Raw genomic sequence first — 24,646 nt, forward strand, 5'->3', positions numbered from 1 at the left:
GGTCTAGGCTCTTGGGGTCAGTAAACTTTCCCTTATGATAGTCTGTCCATCTATAGTTACCAGAATCACCTTTTGGAGGGCTATTTTCTTTTGAACTAAATTGAGGTAGATTTGCCTTTCATTGTGACTTCTCAGATATAGACTCAGACTTTTGAAGTTATTTGAATCCCTATGTTTTGATATCCTGTGACCCTTTTCTTTTCCCACAGTTCTTAATCCTCACTTCATATTAGAATCATCTGTGAAGCTTTTTAAAAAAATACTAATTCTGATTTAATTGGTCTTGGTGTAGTCTGGGCATCTGTGTATTTTGGAGCTCCATCAGTGATGCAAATGGGCCAGTAAAAGTTGAGAATCACTGTTTTAGACTTATTTAAAAGCAATATCGCTGAAAGTACTTGAACTTTAATGACAGAAAATCCTGAGTCTCATGCCACTCAGCCACTTTATAACTTTGGGACCTTGAGCGAATTTTTTTTTTTTTAATTTTTTAATTCATTTTGTAAAAATATTACATTCAAAAAATATGAGGTCCCATTCACCCCCACCGCCCCCACCCCATCACTCCCCCCCCCAGCAACACTCTCTCCCATCATCATGATATATCCATTGCATTTGGTAAGTATATCTCTGGGCATCACTGCACCTCATGGTCAGTGGTCCACATCATAGCCCACACTCTCCCACGTTCCATCCAGTGGGCCCTGGGAGGATCTACAATGTCCGGTAATTGTCCCTGAAGCACCACCCAGGACAACTCCAAGTCCCGAAAACGCCTCCACATCTCATCTCTTCCTCCCATTCCCCGCACCCAGCAGCCACCATGGCCACTTTTCCCACACCAATGCCACATTTTCTCTGTGGACCTTGGATTGGTTGTGTCCATTGCACATCTATGTCAAGTGGGGGCTTAGATTCCACATGGATATGGATGCAATCCTCCTGCTTTCAGTTGTAGGCACTCTAGTGAGCAAATTTTTTGATCTCCTGACTTGTTCTTACTTTAAAAATAGAGATACTAACACCTCAGGATAATGATTTGAAGATTAAAATGAGATCAGGTATTAAAAAAAAAGTGAAATAAGAAATGCCTAATAGAGTGCCTGGCAGATAGCAGGCACTAATTTATAAGCTGGAGGAAAAAAAATTGGTCATGCTTTTTAGGGAGATGACTTAAACATTTTCAGAAAATGATGTTATATCATGAGATATTTTCAAGAGTTTTGGAAAAGTATTTCCTCAAAGACATCAACTTAGGAAAGTGCAGGTGTTACTTATTTGTCCGGCAAAGAAGGCATCATGAAGATTGCTGGTGGGTCTTCGCCTCGTCTCTGCTAATGTTTCGCAGTGTGGTTTCACCCCCAGCTTGAAGCCTCCTCTCTAAAACTGGAAAAGCAGAGACTGAGGACACCCCGAGGCAGCATCTGCTGGGCTTAATAAAATCATATCCAGCATTCGAATTGGAATAAGCAAGGAGGTTGACATGTGGACAAGCCTCTTGGATCCCTGAAGCCCTGAGACTTCTCAAGCTCTGACCTTCAGGAGTGAAGTGGACACTTGGAACTGTAGTCATCACCCTGACCCTCCTGCCCTCTCCCCTTTCTCTCCATCGTGTTAATGGAAGAGGGAACCATGTGGTTGCCATTTTACTTTTAGCCTATTTATAACTTAACTGAAGCAGATTCTTCCTGCTTCTGATTTCTGAATTAGAGAGTTGCATTATGTATTAAATCAGAGGGGTGAATTCTGTCTTCTGTGTAAGAAAAAAATCTGCACATGGAGCAGCCTGCTTTATTAATTTTTAAAATCTGATTGATTCATTCCTGAGTTTCGTGGCTTTTTCCCTCCAACTCCTCAGCTCCAGCTAATTGGATGTACCTAAAGTTTTTGACCTTTCTGAGAGCAGAAGTGGAACGCTACGCTCATTTTTTCAGCCATTCCATTAAGTATTTCTCAGAATATTTTGTGAACATTCCGTTTTCAGTTTTAGGGACTCAGGGAGAGGATGTGGATCGGCTCGTAGCCTGCCTACAGAGCAAGCTGCAGGTCCTGACCTGTACCTTCCAGCTGAGAGAAGAGTTCAAGCAGGAAGTGGAAGGAACAGCTGGTCTTTTGTACGTGGATGACCCCAACTGGCCTGGAATAGGTGTTGTCAGGTAAAGTTCTGGCTTGGGATCTTGTGAAAAAATTTTTCTTTTTTACATAAAGAACATGGATGTATCATTTTTGGAACAAGCTTAGAAATCCAAGATGAATATATACAGTCACAAATATATGTATGTGTCTTACAAAACGCCAGCTAAGTTTTCTGGGTTTTTAAGAAAGCATAGTGCAGCAGGTGAATCTGCCCACCATTGCACTCAAATGGGAGTTGCTGTGTATACTTTATTTGTGACAATCTTAAGTTAGTAAGAGAAGGCGTACATAGGCATGTAACTGACAAATCATCACCACCTAAAGTATACAGAGAATTACAAGTCTCCTTTTTCCTTTTAATATTGCAAATGTTGAGACTTCCAGATATGACCTCACTTTCTAAATTTCATGGCTTTCCTCGTGACATACTTGAAAGTGCTAGGTCTTGAGACACTATCGTGGCTCCTTTGCCTATTTGTTTTGTTCCATGTTCTTTTGAATCTGCCTATAATCCTGTGCCTAAAGAGATACTTTGTAGACTGAAATACTGTTTGATATTGTTTATAGATATGAACATGCTAATGATGATAAGAGCTGTTTGAAATCAGATCCTGAAGGAGAAAAAATCCATGCTGGACTCCTGAAAAAGTTAAATGAACTGGAATCTGACCTTACATTTAAAATGGGTAACTACTATTTTATATAAGTCAACTGAATTTTGGAAGGATGTTTTCTAGTTGGCTCAAAGGGAAGTGGGGTTTATCTCTTTGGAGGAAACTGGTTTCATTCTGTGATGGTGTGGTTCTTAGGCTCACCTGCGGTGGCTCCCCTTCCCCTTCCTCACTCCATAGAGGAAGCCTCCTTTTCTGTGGTCATACTGATATACAGGAGGGCAGACCCACATCTGACTCATGACAGAGGACTTTGGGAACTGAGTGTGTCTTGTTTCTTCCCTCAGGCCCTGAGTATAAAAGTATGAAGAGCTGTATTTACATAGGCATGGCAAGCGACGACGTAGATGTTGCTGAACTAGCAGAGACCATTGCAGTCGCAGCCAGAGAAATTGAGGAAAACTCAAGGGTCAGTAAGACTCATTGGTGTTTCTTTCCTTTTCTGGGGCTTGCCTAGCCAACTAGCTGGGGTCATGAAGGAAACTCTCCTCTGAACTGTCTGTCCAGTCAATCTTTTTTTTTTTTGTCCAGTCAATCTTTGACAAAATGTTTTTAACTGCTTCCTGTGAGTATTTGGAATATTGCACCAAGATTACACCAACACCTGAGAATAGCAGGTTGATTTCTCACAGTACCTGCCCTTGGTGAACTTACAGGCTGTGGTGTAGCGAATGCCCTGGCATAGAGTGAGGGGTAGCTGAGCATTAAGGAAGACTCCTCCAGCTCTGCCTGACAAGGTTAGGGAAGATTTCCTGGAAGAGGTAACTAACACTGGAGCTGGGTCCTGAAGGATGAAGGGTATTTTGGTAACATAACTTCCCATCAGTAATAGACCTGCTTCTATCAGGCAGTTGGCATGGAGGCCCAGGCTATAAAGTTTAAAAGACATTTTCTAAACCAGATGTTTGATTCACTAGCAATCTCTTAAAATGAGAGAAAAGAAACTACAGCAAGAATGGCCTTAGAGGAGACAGAAAGACATGTCATGTGGCTCATTTTTGGTCGCAGTAGGGAAGTGTAAAATGAGGCAAAGGGGCCAGCTTAATTCATTCTTGGATAGACCAGATTTCTTCCAAATCTGGCAATGACTTCTGGCTCCATTTCCATAAATGTTGAGTTGTGTGTCTGTTTTCTACTGATATGTTATGCAAATTAGAGGAACAGTTATCCTTCTCTGTTCCCTGGCAGAGATGAGGCTGGTCACCAAGGTATGTCTGCCTAGGCCTCCTTGAGCATTTTGTCTTCTTCTATTTGATCTTTTTTTCCCTAAGCACCTGGTTCTTTTAAGATAAAAAATTATTATCCCACTAATGATACACTTTAAGGAACAACATATGGTTGTCTAAAATTTCTTACAGATTTTAGGAGGTATAAGCAAAGTCTGTCAGAAGTTTATCCCTAGGACACATTTTGAAGCACATAAAATTCTTATCAACACTCTCAGGCACTGTATTACAGTAAAAGTGGTTGACATGTTCTGGACATTATGCTCAGAAACATGGAACTCTAAAAAATACCAGTGCATGGTTCCCATTCCAGAACAATGATATGAGACCCTTTGGAGATGGGGTGGGACCTTGGCATCGGAGATTTTTTTAAGGTCTCCAAGTGATTCCCGTATGCAGTCAGGGTGGAGAGTCAGCATTCTTAGTGCCCTTCTGGACAGAGAGAGCCTGAATTTATAATCCCAGTTAGTGAGGTGATGGAATTATCCTCTTCTATTTGATTTTTTATTTTGTTCTTACACTGACATTTTAAAAATACAGAATTCCACTTACTGACATACTTCTGAAAAATGTCCCTAGTTCTTCTAGGCCCCAGGCAAGAATCTTAGACAAGTAATGCCTTTCTTGGTCTTAACACAGCTGCTGGAGAATATGACAGAAGTTGTTCGGAAAGGAATTCAGGAAGCTCAGGTTCAACTGCAAAAGGCAAATGAGGAACGACTTCTGGAAGAGGTGAGTCTGCACATTGGACTTCCCAACTGGCATCAGGCTCGGAGCAGATGCAGCAAGCTGACCTTGAGCAACGGGTTGTCCTTTGCAGGGAGTGTTACGGCAGATCCCCGTAGTAGGATCCGTGCTGAATTGGTTTTCTCCGGTACAAGCTTCACAGAAGGGAAGGACTTTTAACTTAACAGCAGGTAGGACAAACTATCCTCTCCACAGAGCTCATTTACATTGAGAATTTTGACCAAACACCCTTGGTCCTGACACTTTTCATGCTGGGGATCCTTTTATGGTTCTCATTCTTTATTACTGAGTACTGTGCTAAGTGTCTAAGGAAACAAGATTTATCTGCCCCAGTCACACTGTCTTCTCCTTTCTCCCACCCCGACTGCTGAAATAGTATGAAAGCATTTCTTATGACAAGCAGACTCATCTTCCTAGAATCCAATAAGAAATGTGTTCATTCAGCTGTCCATATACTCAGGATAATATGTGTTGGACATTTTGGTTCAGTGTTAGTATTCCTTGCACTCCTTGTTTTGCCCCAGTAAATGTCTTCTTTTGAAAGGGGAAATTAAAAGATTCTTGTATGTGCCACTGTAATGTGTTATTTCAAATCAGGCAACCAGCAAATACTACCAGTTGCTAGGATCTTGGGGAGAGGATATTAAACTATATGATTTCTTTCCTTGGTGGTGTTCTACCAAGAAAATCATTCCCTAAATATGTAGTCACTTCCTTTATTCTTTCCCTAGGAAATGACTACATTGTCATATGATAGAAAAAGATAATCTGATTTTTAATCAGCCAAACCTCAGCCTTTAGCAAAGAAACACCCATTTCTTGCTGGTAAATGACATTTCTCAGTTGTGCCTGGTTGCTCAGGCCCACTTGTGTCACTGCAGCAGTAGCTGTTTTCAGCTGTCCTCAGGGTACTTAGAGAGAGAAGGGTAATGCAGGACTGGGACTTGGGAGCACAGCTGCCAGGTAGCTTTCTACAGTTCCAGGCACATTTCAGGAGGACCAAAGCCTCTGTCAGTCTTTGGGAAGCTGAATGGCTGGAAGAAGCTTATCAGCAAACAAGGTTGAACAAGGGCAGGTGGTAACTCCCAGGACAGCCTGTGCCCAGGATTTACCAACCTCCGTCCTTTCTTCTCCCGGCAGGCTCTCTGGAGTCCACAGAACACACATACGTTTCTAAAGTACAAGGTACAGGAGTAACACCGCCTCCAACCCCCTCAGGCCCTCACACTAAACAGAGACTTCCAGGTATGTTCCACCTCCACGTTTGAATTCGTTAATATTGAAGAAAATTGTGTTATTTTGGGAAAATAGACCTTTGCATCATGTAATGTGGTTCCCCCACCCCCAAGTTTGCTGGTACCTGCATTCTTTTGTCTTTTTGGTTCTTTAATCCAAAGTTCTTTTTTTCTTCGTTTAGGACAAGCTTTCAGTGATCCTTTAAATTAGCCATTTTAGTAGCTGAGGGAAGGCTTGAGCCTTGACAAGAAATACCTGTGTACACCCCAAGGAGAAAGTGAGGGTCTTTAACTTTAGTGCCCATGGGATCAGCAAAATGCTTCTGAATGCTGAGGCTGTTATAATTAAGCATAGCAATTGCTTGTGCACAGACAGCTTTTGTCGCAGATGCATCCTGTAGTGACCTTTCAGCACTGTTCGTCTAATCTTTCTCTAGGCCAGAAGCCTTTTAGAAGGTCCCTGAGAGGCTCAGATGCCTTCAGTGAGACAAGCTCAGTCAGTCACATTGAAGACTTAGAAAAGATGGAGCATCTGTCCAGTGGGCCAGAACAAGACACCCAAGAGGCTACCTGCCCTGGGCAGCAGCCGGGGGATCCTGCCCTTCAGGATGCAGACCAAACCGAGGCCCTCCAGGCCGGGACCCAGCGCCCAGAAGACTGCCCACAGGGAGAAGAGACGGAGAGCTTAAGATAAAATTCAGTGTTGGTTTGAGACTGTACTGAATATTGTTTCAGGGAAGATGAAGTTATATTGAAAATGTGAACTGTGCCACATACTAATAAATAGGAATTACTGTTATTTGTGCTTAACTGGGATTTTTGCACAAATATTTGCCTGAAGGCCAGGCTTTCTAGGAGGGCAGTTGAATGTTCAATTTAATGGTATGTTGAACAACAAACAACTATTGTTTCTATCTTAACCAACTGTAGTTAATACCATTTTTCCCTAAGTTACCACAAACACTTTTTATTCAAAAAGAACACTTATAATTTCAAGTGCCTGCCACTTGGAACATTTGCTGTTATCTTTCTAAACATAGGTGTAAATTATTAGGTTGCACGTAACTTTTTCGTAAATAGCTTTCTTTTAGAACTCTCTGGGTTTTCTACTGTACTTCTACAGAGGAGAGACAGCATTCTTTGCCATATGTTTGAGTTGGTGTTTTAGTTTGATCAAGTTGCAGTGTACAACTGGATTGTTTTTGGCTTAAAGGAGAATGGGTTTCAGTGGGACTGTAAGTAAGTGTGTCAGAAGCCCTCTCCTGCCACCCCCAACTGCTGCTTTTCCTGGAGACTAAGTAAGGACTGTGTCCGCTCAAGCTGTGGCAGGGTTATCACACATGGTAGACTGGGCAGTGCTTCTGTCTGTGACTTTCCTCTGCCACAAATCTATTTCTCCCTTTATATACTATTTGTAAACAAATTAAAAGGACTCATCTGTTAAGAATAACTGTAAAGTCTGATCATATATATATAAATTTTTTTAATGCTGGTAAAGCTTTTAAATTGGCACACAGTACAGAGTGTGCTCACTTCTATGTTTACGATATGAACACCTGATACATATTCCCCTTAAGAGCCTAATATTACATATGCTGTATAGCACCTAGTTAAGTTCAAAATAAGTATACCTTTGACCTGTCTCACAATTACGAAGCTTCTGTAGCTTCTGTTCCTTCAGCAGTTCACCCTCTTTGGCCCAACTCAGAAATAAGAACCAGAAAAGTCATCTTTCTCAGGCTGATGAAGCCAGATTGCTACTGAAATAATTGGAAGCAAGCCCTGAATTACTGCCTATTTCTACTCTTCCAAAGTAAACTGCATCATTTCATTTATTGTAAGTAAAGGCTGGCCCCTGTGCCTTTTTCATCCAGCAAATTCAAGGTATAGATCTTTTTAAAATGGTGGGGAACTCACATTGGGTTTGTGGCTTGGAGTATTGTTATCCCTTCTATACCACACTAAGCTTAATTACACTCTGATTTCATGTTATTTCTGACATTTGGCATTCAAAGTCATCAGAGTAGGTTTTTGTTTTTTTTGGTGTTTGTGTTGGTGTGTGTGTGTGTGTGTGTGCAAATGATTAAACAAAGTATGTTTTTCTTTTCTTTTTCTTCTGGGGTACCGGGGCCAGGTAGTGAGCCTGGGACCTCATATGTGGGAAGCTGGCACTCAACCACTGAGTCCCATCAGCAATCCTGAGTTATTTTTTTTGTTTGTTTGCTTGTTTTTGTTTTGTTTTTAGGAGGTACTGGGAACCAAACCTGGGACCTCCCATGTGGGAAGCACACATTCAACTGCTTGAGCCACATCCACTCTCCCGTTTATTTGGTGCAATGAAGTATAGCAAATAAAATGGGGAAGGGGTAAATTATCACCTTTAACAAGATTAATTTTTAAATGTTTTTATATTTGAAATTGTTAATTTGGTTTTACTGAAACAGAATCTCACCCTTAAGATACTATTTGAATGTTGGTTTCAATAAAGGTTCTTGAAATTGTTACTAATGCGTTCAGTTCATAAGTCTATTACTTGGGCATGATGATTATACGAGCTTTTCTGTATATCTTAATTTGACTTCCTTGTAGAGAGCAACTTCAGGAAAACAAGTGCCTAAAAATAAAACTTGCACAATAACCACAATTAAGGCATTATTTAATGACCTAATACCTAAAAAAAACAGATTTACCAGTGGTCTTATATAACTCTGAGATTAAATTTAGCTTCATAATAATGATGTTTTAGAGATAATTGGAGAACTGCAGAGATCAAATCCTATTTTCTCTCTGAACCTTTCATCCCATTTATTCAGAAATCAGTTTTGAAGAACTAAAACATTTGGGGGCCAAAAAAAAGCCTTTGAGATACATAAATCCTCACTGAATTACTGTTTTAATTTTTTTTTTTTCCCCCACAAACTCGACTGCAGTTTTTACCTTGATTCATTAGAAATTCCTAACCTATCTGAAATAGCTGCTTATAGAACAAGTGAGACAGGTAGCTTTCTCCTCTGCCCTTTATTACTAACCCAAAAGAAAAGGCTGGCCCAATATTGACTTTGTGGTAAAAAGCAAGAAGTAAATTTAAACAAATGCCTTTGACAAAATAAGATTTTATTTTGAAAGACACTGAGTAAAGAGACCTAAGACTCAACTGGTGTAGATTACAAATTCATAGTCTTTCCAACCCCACCAATGGTCTTTGTCATACCAAAAAGTTGCTTTCTTTGGTAATTCCTAGTTTTAGCTTCCTGGAGAAGAGATCTTTTCCCATAAGCCGTCTTCATTTTTTTTGTAGAGTAGAGCTTTATTTCCAGGAAACAGCGTGTCGGTTGGAGATGGGTATTTTTTTAAAAACATCAAGGTGGATCGGATATGGTCCACAAAGTGGGAGGGCTCAGCCAGAGGTGACGTGGAAAGGTTCTGAAAAAGAAGGTTAAGGGCATGAGAGAAGAGCACCCTTAACTCTGTTGCCCTACTTTGATAAAGATGTCAAATTGCTTTGTGTTCCTTGGACACTGATCAAGATGTTCTCAGAATTCTGTGTGTATGTGCAGCTTTGGAAAATTACATAAGAAACAAGTTGCTGGGTTAATGAGGAAAAAAGCAGTTCACTGCTTCAGCTTTACCTATGCAGATTTCTATCCAGGACATTATTTCTTATTCCCAATTGATAATAAAAGTTAAATGGGGTCTGCCAATGGCACCCTAAAAACAATGCCCACAGAAGGAAAAGGTGACTGTTATCTTATCTAAACCCTTTTTTTCCTTACAGATGAGAACCAGGGTCCAGAGATTTAAGACTTACCCAACCAGTAAATTCTTACCTCTAGTATTTCCTTATCATCTTGCTGCAACCAGAAATCCACATGGGGAAATGGCATCCAGTAATATGGTCCTATACGAAGTTGTTCTGTCTTTGCATCATATATGCTAATCATCTAAAAAAGAACATTTCAAGGATACAATTTCAGGAGTAATCTCTTCTCACATCTTACCATTAATGCAAGTTCCAGTGTAATCTAGTATTTAAGCATTTGTCTGGATAAAAATTTTTAAAATTCTGTCTCACATAATAAGAAAAGTTGCTGCTTACTGAATACTTTCATTATGTCTGGTACTGCACTTTGTGGATAACATGTATTATTTTGTTTAGTCCTGCAGTCCCATTTTGGGTGAACCTGCCTCAAATAGGAGGCCCACTGCCCAGTCAGGTGTCCAGGAAGCATGAGAATAGCTGATCACCAAACCCAGGTGTGTCTGGCCAAAACAAAGTCCATGGTCCTCCCTCCTACAGAAACATTGCCTTATCATATATATCCCAAGCAGCTTGCAGCTTACAAACATACAACTCTTGTTGCCCCATCACAAGAAAGGAAAAACCAATTTGCAAAAAGCTAATTTACCAACTGACCTATTCTCTGAATTCCCAAATTTGCCAGTGGTAGTTTTCAGCTTGACCAGCAGTTGTTCAATTTTGGTTTCTGAGACTGAAATACGTTCTTCTGAATATTAATTAAATTAAGGTTATTATGCTCCTTAAGAAATTGCACAAGGAATCCTAAAAATGTTAAAGGATTGGCAAAACCACTGAATCCAAATGTATTTTTCATTGAAAATGTCAGCATTTCATAAACGAGCAGATTGCTTTTTGGGTGCTCTGAATGTGATTTGTTTTTTCACACTTTAAGCATTTTTAAAAATTCTATCCATCCCTCAAATGGCATGCAAATGTTAGATTTTTGAGTGTTTAAAATTTAAAAAAAAATTTTTTTTTCATTAAAAAGCACCCGAAAGGAACCAGAATTTTAAATTAATTTGATCATTTTTCAGGTAAATTAAGTCCCTCCAGCAAAGTGATCTTCAGTGACCTGGTCCAGAAGACTGCATTATCTCAAAGTACAGCGAGGAGAAACCTTACTTGGCGCTTCCTGGCTTCCCTTGCTTAAAGAACCTCTAGATATATATTCTCTTTGGATCTGGATGCCGTGCATTCACACGTACCTCTCTCCACTTTTTAGACACTGAACTAAATTCTTGAGCTTATAATCTAAAAACATTTATTACTCTTCTATGTATGTGTGTGTGGGGGGAGGTGGTCCCTGATAATTTCCATCCTCAAAGAAGCCGATATAAACTTTTCCTTTCTAAGATCTATAAAAATTAAGGCTTAGGAGTTTGATGCCTTCCCCCCGCCTCAAGCCCTTAACACAAAGATGATTTCAAACTCACCGGTCCTCCTGTTAGAGCACGTGCGGCACGCAGCTCCTCCTCTGGACCTCGATCTTGAAAGGAGGCTCTGTAAATCTCTGCAGTTTTAATGTTGACAGCTGTGAGGGGCAACAGATGACTTTCAATTGGCAAAAGATTAAAATGGAAAATGTGCATAGTCTCAACGTTTCTACAGAGACAGAATATATGGATAAAAGAGTCGCCAAGAAAAAGAAAGAATGGAAACTGAACAAAATTACCCTTAAGTGCCTGTAGTTCCCCTTTTCTGGAAAGGGAAAATACAACCTTTTAGCCAAGCATCTCACTACAAATAGCTGGGGCCTGAGTTGGACTACTCATTAGGGAAGACTTGCTTCCAGAGAGCGGCTGCTCCTCCTAACAGCCCCGCTTCCTGGGGCATGTTCTTCCAACAGGCGTGGGCCACAGCCCCCTGGTCAGCTCTGCGGCCAAATGTGTTCACGGCTGAGAACAGAAGTGTGGCCTGTGATCTCGGCAAAGTCTAGTGTTTTTCGTTTCTGCGGATTTCTATTTACTACCTACCTCAGACTTTATAAAGTTAAAGAGAATAAAATAACGAACACCTAAGTAGCCACCACCCAGCTAAATAAATACCACGGATCCGGCAGAAGCCCTAGGCAAGCACAGCCATTTTCATCCCAGACCCTCAGAACACTAGGGGCTGTCACAGGAGGGAGGCCGCAGGGTCTTTAGCCTAATGGCCTGACACTTGCTTCTGTGGAAACCTTACTCGGTTCCCTATGTATAAAAGATTAAAATGCCTCCTGGACCCCAGCACACCTGGCCTCGGAGGACATGCGGGGAGCTCTGTTATGGGGTGACACATCTGTATTTGCCGCCTTGTTCTTCAGTCGCAGAATGTGGATCTTCTCTCTTTTGTAGAAAAAGAGAAGAGAGGTCCAGCTAACTTGCCGAAGGTCTCTCAGCAACTATACCGAGGAGCTAGGTAGGATTTGACCTCAGTCTGTAGGAGATCACCAGCAGTGGGGAGCACTATTTTGCCTGCCTTGTCAACCTGTAACCACACCTCCAACCCTGAAATAAACCCCTACTTACCAATGCCATAAATTATTGGAAAGTGTTTTTCATTTTCTTCTCGATCATTTAATTCTAACAGGAAAAAAAGGAAAAAATTTAAGAAATATTAAACAGTTTTTATTTTACATAAAAATGGCCAAGAAGGAATCCCCCATTGCAAAGGGAAAAAAAAAATCCAGGAATAAATGGACTTTTCCTGTTTCCCTACTGAGAGGCAGGTTAGTTAAATTTACATTGAACAAACTGCCACTCCCAGAATTCCTGCGTCCTGGCAATCTGCTGTGCAAGGTGGTAGCTCCTCTGTGAAATCCAGTCCCTGTCTCCCTTCCAGGAGTAGAGAGAGGCTTCTGGAAATCCCAAGGACAAAAAGATGAGTTGTACTTGAGCAGGCTCAGCATCTGATTTGAAGGCTGAGCAGGATTTGGACACCGGGAAATAGAGGAAGGCAGTTCCAGCAGATGGGAAAAGCTGGATCCAAAAGTCAGCAAAGCATCAACTAATTGTGCTTCTACCACTGAGGTCCTGCTTGAAGGAGAAGGGTAAGAAGTTCCCAAAATCGGCCTTGTTTGGGAAAGATGGCAGAACTTACCTGTCACACATAATGTCACCAAGTGAATATCATCTTCTTGTCTGTCAAATTCACCTACAATTAGAATTTTAAAACTGATGTCAAAAAAAGTTCCTTTAATTAGCAGAACATACTCTGAGCAAGTTAAGAGGGGGAGGGCAGGGCCAGAAGGCAGCTGCTCAGTCTCTGCTCCACTGCCCTTTCGGCCACAACCTGGCCTGCGAGCGGCCAGACCCACGTGAGCCCTCCCCCACTGCCGTGCGACAGACACTCCCAGCCCTGAGACCAGAGGAAACCCTGACGAGGCTTTCCGCTTCCCTCTTCATCCTCAGAGGGCCGGGGGAGAGATTCCTAAGAGCAGATATTTACTCTTTTCCTAAGTAACGTTTTTTTTTTTTCCTGATTATCAGAGTCATAAAAAATTTGATCATTCTGAAAAGTGTGGAAAACACAGGAGAGTATAAGGAAGGTTTTTAATGCCCATAATCCCACTGTTAATAGTCATTATATTTTCTTCCATATTTCTCTGTGCATAGCTGAGTTCATACCATGTAGACAATTTTATATCCTGATTTGTTTTGGATACAGGCATTTTTTTCGTGTAATTAAAACCTTTTACTAAGTATTAATTTAATGGCTAGGTAACTATTTCCCTACTGTTGGACACTCAAATTGTTTCCTATTATAAATAATGCTCTACACCTCTCATCTTTGGGCATAAATCTCTGCATATATCAGAGTATTTTCTTAGAACAGATTCCCAGATGTGGAATCACTGGGTCAAAGGATATGAACCATTTTAAGACCCTGGACACACTGCCAGATTGCTTTCTCAATAGGTTGTTCCAATTTATGTTCTGACACTGTGTGAGGCTGCCTACCTCACTGCCTCATGGGTTAACACTGAACCATGTCTTTCTTATAAAAACAAAACAACTAATTTAATAAGGAAAAAAGTGTTTTAATTTTCTGTAACAGATGGAAACAGAAATTTCTGCCAGGAGGGTGGTTCTGTTTTACACAACTGAGTTTAATATTTTGGAATGAATCCATTTCTATTTTAAAAGACAGCCTTGTTCCCTATTCCTGTTGGCCCCCAGCCATTCAGCTCTCTGCTATCAATCTTTATATACTACGATTCCAAACGGAGCAGTTCCTGCTGCTTTGTCACCTCAAGTGTGTGTGCCTCTCTTAAGTTTTGTGTTAATTGGGATTTTTATCCAAGAAAAAATAGGTAGAAGTTTTAATCAAATTTAGGGGGGAAAGGGAACTTACTAAGAAGTTGATGAGTAAGTTTTTGTGACAACTGCCTATCGTCACTGAAGCCTCCCACGAGGTGTACTTCCAGCCTGGCAAAGAGATGGGACGGAGGTCAGAGGCCAGCACAACACATTGACAGCGTGCACTGGTTTCACTTTGAATTTTAGTTCTCAGCTTCCACGAACCATTGCTCTACAGCAGGGCTTCTGAGCCTTATCCTGTCATGGCCGACAGAGAAAAGATTTGTGGCACACTGAAGAAACGGGAGGATGCCACGGCAAGCTTCTGGGAACCCTGCTGAGGCCTGAGGGGATCCACATCGTAACACAGATGTGAGGCCTCGATGCAGGAAGAAGCAGCACTGTTCTAGAAGAATATGATTACATCATGTTATTTACCCACCCAAAGCAGGGTACTTCCAAAAACCTCTTAAATATCTTAGCCTAAGAGGACTGGGGTATAGGACTGGGAAGGGAAGAAAATGTAGGTCGATTAAAGCCCGTTTTAGACACCAAATCTTGGTGTGTATTTCCGTCTTCCTCTTCCATTTCTCAGCAAGCTCTGTTCTTTCCCCATTTCCCAATAAAGTCTTTATACTGGCCAAATTAAAAAAAAACACCCATTTTGTGGAGGCGTTGAATTAGTTTCTTGACAGGTTTTCTCATTTGATGTCTACCATATCTTGGTGAGAGAGTATCATCTCCATTTTAGAGAGGAGGGAACTTGGAGTCATCAAATAAAACCTAGGTCTGTTTCTAAAGCACATGTTTATTCCACTATACCAGCTTTTCCTGAAGTGTATTCCATTGAACATTATCTGCATGAGATGGAAAAGTGTTCTTGGAATGAAATAAGAACAGGAAATCCTGTCTACTGTAGCTCCTCCCTAGAGAGTCACAAATGCACATTAGCAAAATAAGGCCTAGGAAGCTGTACAATTAAAAAACCAAACTAATTTTGTTAACCCTGGGTCTCCCACACTCACTTGCCTACTAATTCCCTTTTCCATGGCCTACAACAACATGGGAAACTAGTGCTTGGGAAAATGCTGCCATATTTCACACTGCCTTCTACCAGAGACAAAAACTTCTAAGGAATGATCCAGAATCTTATATGTACCCAGTACCAGGCCTAATTATCAAGTAGCCTCATAATAGACATTAAATAGTAAGAGGCTTCGCTCTCCACTGAGCTACCATGTTTGCCATCTGAGAAACCAAGACTCACCAAGAGCAAACCTTCCAGAATGGCCAAGAACAGATAAGGTTGACCTCACAATCATGTGCTGAGAACCAGAATCAGGTCTGCAGACAGGTCTGGTTATTTACTCTCCGGAGTGCAGTGCAAAATGGAATTGCAGGGCCCTGGTAAGCACAGGTCACATGCCCATGAAGCAGGCCTGCCTGTGGCATGGACTCAGCTACAAGAATTAAATTAAAAAGTTGATCTACATTGCCCTTGCAGAACTCTCAAAGAAAGATTTTTTTTTTTTAAGCCCTGGGGTTCCAAAAACTTCTATGCAACTGGAATTGTTCACTCAATGGCTACCTTAGACTTCAAATAAAATGACAGCAATGCCTGCAAAAGTTGACATAAGAAAGGAGACAAAAAGAGGAGGTTATGAGTGAGCACTGGTTTTATAACCAGACCCATGTCCTAACCAGCTGTGTGACTCCAAGAAAGATGAATCTCAGTTTCCTCATCGGTAAAATGGAGATAGCACATCCTTCAGGTAACTATTGAGATCAGATGCTGTTGTGGACGGTGAGGTCAGAGGGCAGTCTTTACAGCAACCCATGGAGAAACAACTGACCCAGTGACATTTAAATTGCCACTCCTTGGGAAGCAAATGCAGCTCAGTGGTTGAACGCCTGCTTCCCACGTACGAGATCCTGCGTTAATCCCTAGCACCTCCCTAAAAAAAAATAGCAACCCCTTACCACCTACCCACCCCATGGCTCTTCCCTGTTTTACTTTTCTCCAGTCCTTTCCACCATTTAACATCTTTTATAGTTATATTGTCTGTCTCCTTGCATTAGAATATAAACACCTTATGTGCAGGTTTTCTTATCTACTCTGCTTGCTGTTACATCCTTGGCACCTGTAACAAGTTTTTGCTCACAGGAAGCAGTCAACAAATAATTGCAGAGTGAATGAATGATTAAATGAGGAGATACCACATCATGGGTAACAAAACAAAGCCAAGACAATAGAAAAAGAAAATAAATCCATAGGTTCAACATCAAGCCTTCCATTTAAAACCTAGTACTGTTTCCATGTGCAGGCCCATCGTCCATTCACTCAACAACAACTGGCCAAGTGCCAATACTGGGCCAAGTTCTGCTTTAGTGGAACAAGGCAGACACAGTGGTGTTGACATTCTATGTTGCTATAACACATCCAAAGCCATTTCCTTTACACAATGGGGCACAGTTCCCAGTGTCACATAGCAGTGTGTTGTGGAGCTCACCTTCCACATTGAGAGTGGTTGGAAAAGGATTTTATGGAGTTCATGATCAAGGGGACCTCAGCTTTGGTGTCGGATCCATCACAATGTGTCAAGCAGGTAGCCCCATTACCTGAAGAACAAGGGTGAAATGACTCATGTTATTCCTGATGAGAACTGAGTAGGCAAGCCAAGTCTATTCCTGTCCATCTGGACCACCTCATCTTTGTCCGTCCTGCAAGAAAGGAAATAGGAAAGTGTGTGCTGCCCAGCCAACCCAATCTGACCAGGGCAACTGGGAGATACCATGCAGGCTGGAAAAAAAGGTGAGCAAAGTCAGGTTTCAAATAGAACATCAGGAAACTCAAATTCAGAAATCAAATGGTCCCAAATGTTGGGTCAGTTAAGTAATGGTTTCCTTCATCTCTCATACCTGTGTGCCTCAGGACCACAATGTGACAAGTGGTGGCATCATCAGAACCCAGAATGGAGATGGAGCCTGTTTAAAAAAGAAATAAAATAAAATATCCAATAGCCTTTTGTGATCATGCCCAATTCACTGCTTCCTAACCTACCATCCTTTGGGGAGGTCACTGCAAGCTCTCTTTGCTGAACATACAGAAGGCCCTGGGGTCCCACTTGTTGAACAGACTGACCTCTGAGAAGTCTGGCTCTTTCCTGTTTAATTAAAAAAAAAATAAAAATAGTGATGTAAATTAGTGAGGCTTGAGTAACTAGAGAGGAGGAGAGAGCCAAAGTGTACTCAAAGTGGGACACACTAGTTTGTCAGAGGTGTGTGTATGACTTGACAGAAAGGCTGAAATAAAAAGACAACAATAATAATCACTTGGAACAATGCAAAGAAAACAATGAAATTCTGTCTTTTTTACCTATAAATCAAGATTTTAGTAGCTATGAAATAAGATGCAAAAACCCTTTATCCCAATCCCTTACTACAGAGTGTGAGACCCTTAACAATTTAAATTTTACAATTGTAAAAACAATCAGATAATATGAAATAATGGCCTGGGTGGCTAAGAGACCACATGATTTTTTTTACTTTAAAGAGGAAGAGGGGTTAAGAACTTCTGCTAGCTCCTAATTTCTTTGACCTTTGAAATTCCACTTCTGGAAAGCTATATTGAGAAAACAGCTCTCAAATGCAGTTAGCACTGTGTTTAGGAAGGCAGAAAGCGGGAGCAGTGACGGAAGAGGTAAGGAAATTACGCGGAAACAACTCACCACTCACTACTCAGTTGTAAAGAAATGAAGACTATGGAAAAAATAATTTGGAAATGTTAACTGAAAAATAAGATACAAACACATAAACTTGAAAAAAATGCTATAATACAACACTGCTAAAATGTAGGTCCACATAGGAAAAATTACTGGAAGGCAATTCACCAGTATAACCAAGGCTGTGTGGGAAGAGAGGAAATGCGAGGGATTTTACAAGCGGTTCTACTGGTGCTGTGGTCTTCTGTCTAGTCTCCAAATGTTCTGTGATGTAGTTATGCTATTATTAAATGGAAACACAAAAAGGATTCCTCATAAATAAACGCATTTATGACAGGAGTATGTTAATATTAGGTGCCAAAAATTTGACTAACAGAATATTTATATACATTCTTAAGCAGTAAGCCTGTAAAAAGAACTTAGGTATGTTTAATTCTTGGATGAAAACTGAATTAAACTTTTGTTTTCAAAAACGTCATATCTCGATATGACAATACTGGAAATACATCAAAACTTTCATTTTAATTGCAACAAATTCTTATTCACATGTGTAAACACAGCCTATGTGTATACTGCCTGGACTTGAGAACAGTGTTGAGTCTTAAACAGGCTTCTCTTCATTTCTTAAGACCGGTGCTAATTTAGGTTATAGCTTAAAGTACAAGAAGATGTCGTCAACAGAATGATCAGTTTAATTAGATACAGTGTGTTCTTCTTTCAAAAAACTTTCATTAATTGGAAGCAAGCCCTAAAAATGAGGCAAACACCTCAATTTAAGAAACACACTAAGGGTTAAGCAACTGCAGAGTTAGAAAGGCAAGACAGCTTTGCTGGCCTAGAAGTCAATGCGAAACGGATGTGGCTGGCTGTTCTGACACTTAGAACACCTGCTATCAGTGGGAACTTTTCATTTCCATACCACTTCTCACTCCACCTTAATTTAAAATAATGTAAGAGAGAATTCCGAATTCCCTTTTTATTTTTCCCTAAATACTTACCCTTTTGCTTTGTTCTTTCCCGGGCAGGGGGTGGGAGGTGGGAATAAAGGCAAATGTTTACCCCTCATTTTCACCACTGGGTCACCACCCAAGAGCAAAGCTATTTGTGAGGAATGAATTACCACTTTCATACCGTGTGTAAAAAATCACCAAGTCTCTCTTCACACAGTGATTTCCCAAAGAAATAAAAGCAAAAATTATCAGAAGACACAGTGCCACCACGCTAAAACGGGATGTGGCTTTGTCTTTCACTTCAAGAAATGAAATCGCCCAACTGCTGCTCTTTGGGAAAAACACACGGTCCTACTTTATAAACTCCCCGATGTTCTGAAATAAAGACAGCCCCAGTTTTCTTAACTTCTAATACTGTCTGGACACTAACATTTACTAACAACCTTTCCTTCGACCTCTCCCCACTGCTCCCATCCTCATTTCCCAATTCCCACTCCCTGGTACTATTTTCTTAACCCCAGGATCAGCAAACTTTCTGGCCAGGGCCAGACTGTGCAGGCTTCGTGGACTGGGCGGTCTCCAGGGCAGCTGCCCAGCTCCGCGGCTGGCGCACGGAAGGAGCCGGCGCCGGGATGGAAGCAGACGCGCGTGCCGCTGAAATCTGAATTTCAGATCATTTTCACATCATGAAACACATACTTTTTGTTTGTTTGTTTGTTTGCAACCACTTGAAAATGCAAAACCCAGTCCCGGCTTGCAGGCGGTACAAACCCGGATTTGGCCTGCAGGTGGCAGCTCCCCGACCTGCCCGAGGCAGCCCGGCCCTCAGCTGTAGCCCGGGGCTCGTCACCTGTCCCGTCAGCCCTGCTGCCCTTTTCTGCCAGTTCTTCCTTCAGAAACTGAAGAGCAAGGATGACGGGGCCTTGTGAATTGAAAACCCAGTGGGAGGGAGATTATGGCTAAAATGTGGCGCTCTCAACTTGAGCCTTCTTTTCCAGTCCCACTTGTGCTGCCTTAATTCAGTCCTTTAGCATTTGACTAATATGGAACTTAAGAGGAGAAACAGGGCAAGATGTCGCTGGGCACGGCGCCCCGGCCCTGCCATTCACCTCTGCGCTTCCGTTTCCTGCCCTGTAAGTGGAGAAAGCGATGCCACCTCATCAGGCTGCCGTGGGGACTAACGGAGGGGAAGGGTGTGACGGGCTTGCACCCGCCGGCGATTCGCCATCTGTGTCCCTGCCACCGGGCCCCCGTACCCAGCCCATCCACTGACGGCTGCCAGCATCGCTGCTTCGAAACACTGATTTTCTTCTGTCACTTTTCTGCTCATGAACCTTTCCGGGTCCAGCAACATATAGGAATACAAACTTGAGAAACTAATTATGGGGGCTTCTAAAGATTTAGCTGAGAATGTTAATACACATAATTATCATGCATGCATGAACTGCAGAAACTAAATTATGGTGCATTCACGTGGCAGTCTAGGGGTCCACCAAACAAGATGCTGTGGGAGTGGTGATACTGGGCATCCAGTGACTGGTGAAGGGGGAAGGCTTCGGGCAGTACTGCCCAAAAGAACTTTCTACAAGATGGAAATGGTCTCTCCCTGCGCAGTCTCAGACAGTAGCCACGACCCACACGTGGCTGTTAAGCACTGGAGATGTGGCCACTGCGACTGAGGAACTGCATTTCACATTGTATTTAAGTTTTATTCATTTAAATGTAAACAGCTGCATGTGGCTCATGGCTATTGTAGGGGGCAGCACAGTTCTAGGTTCAAGGACAACGGCCACGGTTCTAATCCGAACTTCACCAGTTAGACTGTGTGACCTTGGGCAGGTTACTCAACCTCTCTGTGCCTCAACCATCCTCATATGTAAAATGCGGATAGGGATCCTTGGCAGATTCCTTATCACTGTCATTTTTATTTTTATCATTATTATATTCTTGGCACAGCTATGGAAAGCTTATAATAGCTGGTACTATATACTCATACTGTTACAAGAAAAAGGCACACTATAAAACAATATACAGTATGCTATCATCGTTTAAAAGTATATTATATAGAAAGCAAAACCTCTGTAAGGATATTCCTCAAAATGTGAAGAATGGCAGTTTGACTTTCACTCTTTCCCTTCCCGCACTCACAGTGCCAGGGGCCCTGGCCAGCCCCCTGGTCCCACACACACGTGGCAGCTTGCCCGACTAGAGCGCCCTGCCCTCGCTCCTTGTTAGCTCTCTCGCCTCCATCCTCTTCCCCTCAGGCTGCTCCAGGGGAAAGCCATCCTCCTTCCTCCGCAGTCCTGGAAGGAGAACTGGTCCACCGCACAGAATGTCTAGGCCGTCTCCCTAACAGGCCACCGCCTCCCTGGGAGAGAAGCCTGCCCTGGCTAAGCCACCAGATCCAGCCCCCTCTCCACACTCGGGGCACTGCCTGGGACACGGATCCTTCCAACTTATCATGGAAATTTTTTAATAGACATAAAAGGAGAAAGTGTCACCTAAATTCTTGAGACAGCTGAAATTGCTTTCCTTGGTGAGTCCTACTCCTAGTTAACCATGTGACAGTGACAGTACAAGGAAAGCGCTTACTCGGCACCACGGCTGGATCTCCGAAGGCCCCTAAATGTGGCTAACATCAGTACAGTTTGGGGAATGCAAGCTGAGAGCCACCCAGAGCTGCCTGCCTTCCTGCTGTCGGTAACTCTCTTAGTTCCGTTGTCATTTTGTTCACTCCTTTATTTAACACCTATCACTGTGCACCGACTCGTTATGCCAGGAACTGCCCAAAGCTCTGAGGATACAAAGGGAATGGCAGATACTTTCAAGAAGTTTACGTTCTTTCTGGGAGACAGTTCAAAGGAGAGGAAACAAAACAGGTAAGCAGACAAACAATCGCAAACGGTGCAGCGCTTGGGAAGAATCTACAAGCCCCCTGGAGCGTGCCTTTCCTAACCCCACACTAGGCAGGCCCTCGACTGCACACCTCCGAGGGAAACTGCATTACCTGCACAGCACTCAACAGTGCGTGATATCTGACCCATTCTTTGGTTAAAAAATCACCACCACCCACCCCCAGACTGTAAGTGTCCGGAGGGCAGGGACGGTGCCCAGCACAGTAATTAGCTCTTAAGTCAAGGAATGGGGGCCTGATCATCCCTGAACTGGATCTTTGGCGAGGAGGCTGCCTGGCCCCCAATTTTTTGCGCTAAGAATCCCTCCCCAACAGTCTCTACATTAGCATGTGAATCGGATTAAGGGGTTCAGCGATCTAATTGAGGACAAAAGCAGGCGGAAGGAAAAAACTCTTCCATCAGGGCGTGGTCCTCTCCACCGCCCAGCGGGGGAAAAGCAGAACCCTTTCTTTCTTTCGGCTAAAAATAACCCGGTGCCCTGGGCCCCAGGAAGGGGGAAGGGCCCCGCCAGGACGCTCCTGCTCCAAGCTGTGCGAAGCCCACCCTGGAATAAGCCCCGCTTCCTGAGGACGCCAGGACGAGGCGACGCGCACCCCGGGGCGGGGATCATCTGCGAGAGCCAGTGGGCAAGGGCGGGGGCCCAAATTTGCCTCTCCGAGCCAAGTTTGTCTGGAGAGGAAGGATAGCACAAATCTGGGAATGTAGGTCGTTCCGGGTATCCTCAAGTCGCGGTGCTGTGCGACGTCGGGCAAATCACCTAACCTCTCTGGGCCTCCGTCCGCCTCTCTACAAGAGGCGCCTTGGCAGATGCCCTCTAAGGTCTAGAGAAGGTAAAAGCGCCACAGACCTCTCAAGTGAAAGCAGAAAGTCGGCGGCCGGGGCTGCGAGGCGCCGACCGCACCTCGGCTGCACCGAGTTTGAAATCTCTCGGGGAAAACGCGGGGCGGTGGCGGCGGGGGTGGGGGAGGGGGGAGTCTTCCCGTCCCGCAGGTTACACTCGGGTCCGCCCCGAAGCCCTCGCGCCCGCGCTCCGCTCACCTCCAAAGGCGGGTGGGCTCGGACGAGGTCCCGGGCGGTCTGCGGCAGCCGCACTCGCCGCCCCTGGACGAGCAGCGGCATCGCGGAGGCGGCCGCCGGGGCAGGCCCAGGGAGGCGGCGGCCTCCCCAGCCCCGGGCCGCCCGCCGCCCCCGCCCCTCGGGCCGCCGCGCCCCGCCCCGCCCTGCCGCGGGCGCTGCCGGGAAGTGAAGTCCGGACGGAGGCGGCGCGGCCTGCGAGGGCAGGGGAAATGCCGGGCGAGGCCGCAAGGAGCCACGGGAAATGTAGTCCAAAAGCTAGGAAGCGGCGTCGAGAGTGGCAGGCTGGCGGCTTACCCCGCAAGGGGCGCTGGGAAATGTTGTTCCAAAGGTGCGTGGGGGTGGAGGCGCCCGCCACGACAGCCTTTGCTTGCACCCTGCGCTAACCCAGCTCTGCTGCCTGGGGTCAATCCCGTGCTCTACAACTCTCAGTCCTATGACCTCGAGCAAGTCATCTGCCTTTGAGAACCTATTGTGCTGCTCCAAAAGACTGTACTGCATGAACAAGGCACGTAAACCAGCCTACACTGGGAAAAGAGGTCTTTAATCTTAATAGCCCCACGCTTTTAGAAAGCGCCAATCACACCGGGCTTGGCATCCAGTAGGCACCAATAGATGAGCCAGAACACTGGGGATAAAGCTCAGCGAGATACTCAGAGTGGCCAGAGAAGACAGCCAATGCCTGTGCCCCAGCCCCAGCTTATCCAACTTCTTACCAGACAAAAGAACTCTCTAGTGACTAGAAAATTATTTCTTTTATGACATCTAGATTTCTCATTCGCTTCTCACAAACCCAGAGGCTAGAATCAATACCTGTTATTACAGATGAAGCAACTTGGCCATGGTCATATAAATAAGTGGTAGGAATGAGATGAAAGCCAGCTTCATATGATTCCCAAAGTCAGAGCTCTCAATCACTTTCTATACTCCTAGATAGTAGAACTGTAATCAATTTATTGTTTTGCAGAAATAATGAAATAAATCCCAAGTAAGAAGCTCAGGGCTAAGAACAGGGTTTGAATCAGGAGTGAGCAATTACCAACTGTGTGACCTTGAACAAGTTACTTAACCTCTCTGAGCCAGTTTCCTCATACATGGAATAGAGAAATAACAGCATCTATCTCTTACCTGACAGTAAGGAATTCAGATAGCTATTACTGGAACTGCAGAATAGAGACTAGTCAATAAAGGTAAGGCATTCGGGAAGTGGAAGGTCTAGAAAAATGCTGTCCTGATCTTGCCTGGGGTTGAAGCAGTTTGCCTTAGCAAATTGACTGTTGGCTTTTCAAGGGTCTTTTCCCAAGGAAGTTCAGGTTTATGAATCTCCTAGGCTAAGAATCCTTGTATTAAAGGATTGAATCAATCAGGTAAGAAGGGAAACCAACTGTCTGACCCCACAGTCGGGCAGTTTAGCCTGTAGGTAATGTGGAAGCAATCAGAATTTCTGACTTTGGACTAATCATGAGACTGCAAAGCCCATTTTTTCACAGAACAAATATATGCACAATAGAATCGGCCACCTCCCAGAGCGAGGCCTGAAGGGGATGCAGGAAACCTGATCAAGGGGATGCAGGAAGCCTGGTCGGAAACCGGGTCCCAGGGGAGAAGCTCTGTAAACTAAGTCTGCAGCCAGAGGGCGAGCGCAGCAAGAGTGGGCGGGATCCAGTCTCCAAGTCCAATTAATTCAGAAATGAAAAGGATAAAAAGAAAAAGACAAAATAAGACAAAAGAAAAAAAAAACCACACAGAGTGATTCAGAAATGAAGTTGCCTTCACCCCATGTAAACCAGCCGGCAAGGGGCTGTGCAGGCTGGGTTACTGAGCCAAGGACATGGTTTCCCCATAGGTGGGAAGCTGAACTAGGAGAGTATTTCCCCCCCCCCGCCCCGGCAAA

The 24,646-nt window shown here is 43.5% G+C and overlaps 2 protein-coding genes across 5 annotated transcripts in view; one reads left to right on the forward strand and one right to left on the reverse strand.

The window, feature by feature from the left end:
* The window catches only part of PDXDC1 (pyridoxal dependent decarboxylase domain containing 1), a 76,183-nt gene extending 67,664 nt beyond the window's left edge, over positions 1-8,519 (forward strand). For all 3 annotated transcript variants that reach the window (XM_058286412.2, XM_058286413.2, XM_058286411.1), the window contains exons 17-23: positions 1,985-2,156; positions 2,704-2,822; positions 3,095-3,216; positions 4,673-4,765; positions 4,854-4,950; positions 5,921-6,025; positions 6,453-8,519. In XM_058286412.2, coding sequence (XP_058142395.1) covers positions 1,985-2,156; positions 2,704-2,822; positions 3,095-3,216; positions 4,673-4,765; positions 4,854-4,950; positions 5,921-6,025; positions 6,453-6,709 — 965 coding nt within the window. In that variant the 3' untranslated portion in view covers positions 6,710-8,519. The remainder of the gene's footprint in view (positions 1-1,984; positions 2,157-2,703; positions 2,823-3,094; positions 3,217-4,672; positions 4,766-4,853; positions 4,951-5,920; positions 6,026-6,452) is intronic.
* Positions 8,520-9,108: 589 nt separating this feature from the next.
* NTAN1 (N-terminal asparagine amidase) lies at positions 9,109-22,872 on the reverse strand. 2 transcript variants are annotated; one of them, XM_004471863.5, is made up of 10 exons: positions 22,717-22,872; positions 17,153-17,255; positions 17,011-17,076; positions 16,602-16,710; positions 14,147-14,220; positions 12,893-12,946; positions 12,322-12,375; positions 11,248-11,345; positions 9,843-9,956; positions 9,109-9,438 (listed from the first exon to the last, which is right to left on the reverse strand). In XM_004471863.5, the coding sequence occupies exons 1-10, from the start codon at positions 22,795-22,797 to the stop codon at positions 9,259-9,261; spliced, it is 933 nt and encodes a 310-aa protein (XP_004471920.1). In that variant the 5' UTR covers positions 22,798-22,872; the 3' UTR covers positions 9,109-9,258. The 2 variants fall into 2 exon arrangements, with proteins under 2 accessions (XP_004471920.1, XP_004471921.1); XM_004471864.3 differs by lacking the exon at positions 17,153-17,255 and having other exon boundaries at positions 22,717-22,838.
* Positions 22,873-24,646: the final 1,774 nt, after the last annotated feature.

This window comes from Dasypus novemcinctus, chromosome 23 (genome assembly GCF_030445035.2).
Source record: "Dasypus novemcinctus isolate mDasNov1 chromosome 23, mDasNov1.1.hap2, whole genome shotgun sequence".
Taxonomy (NCBI): Eukaryota; Metazoa; Chordata; class Mammalia; order Cingulata; family Dasypodidae; genus Dasypus; species Dasypus novemcinctus.

Coding starts and splice junctions, on each gene's coding strand:
- NTAN1 (XM_004471863.5), bottom strand. CDS start 22,797: ATGCCGCTGCTCGTCCAGGGGCGGCGAGTGCGGCTGCCGCAGACCGCC. Junction 9,957..11,247: donor GTGCTCTAACAGGAGGACCG/GTGAGTTTGAAA, acceptor GTTCTTTTTTAG/ATGATTAGCATATATGATGC. Junction 9,439..9,842: donor ATGATAAGGAAATACTAGAG/GTAAGAATTTAC, acceptor CTTCTTTTTCAG/AACCTTTCCACGTCACCTCT.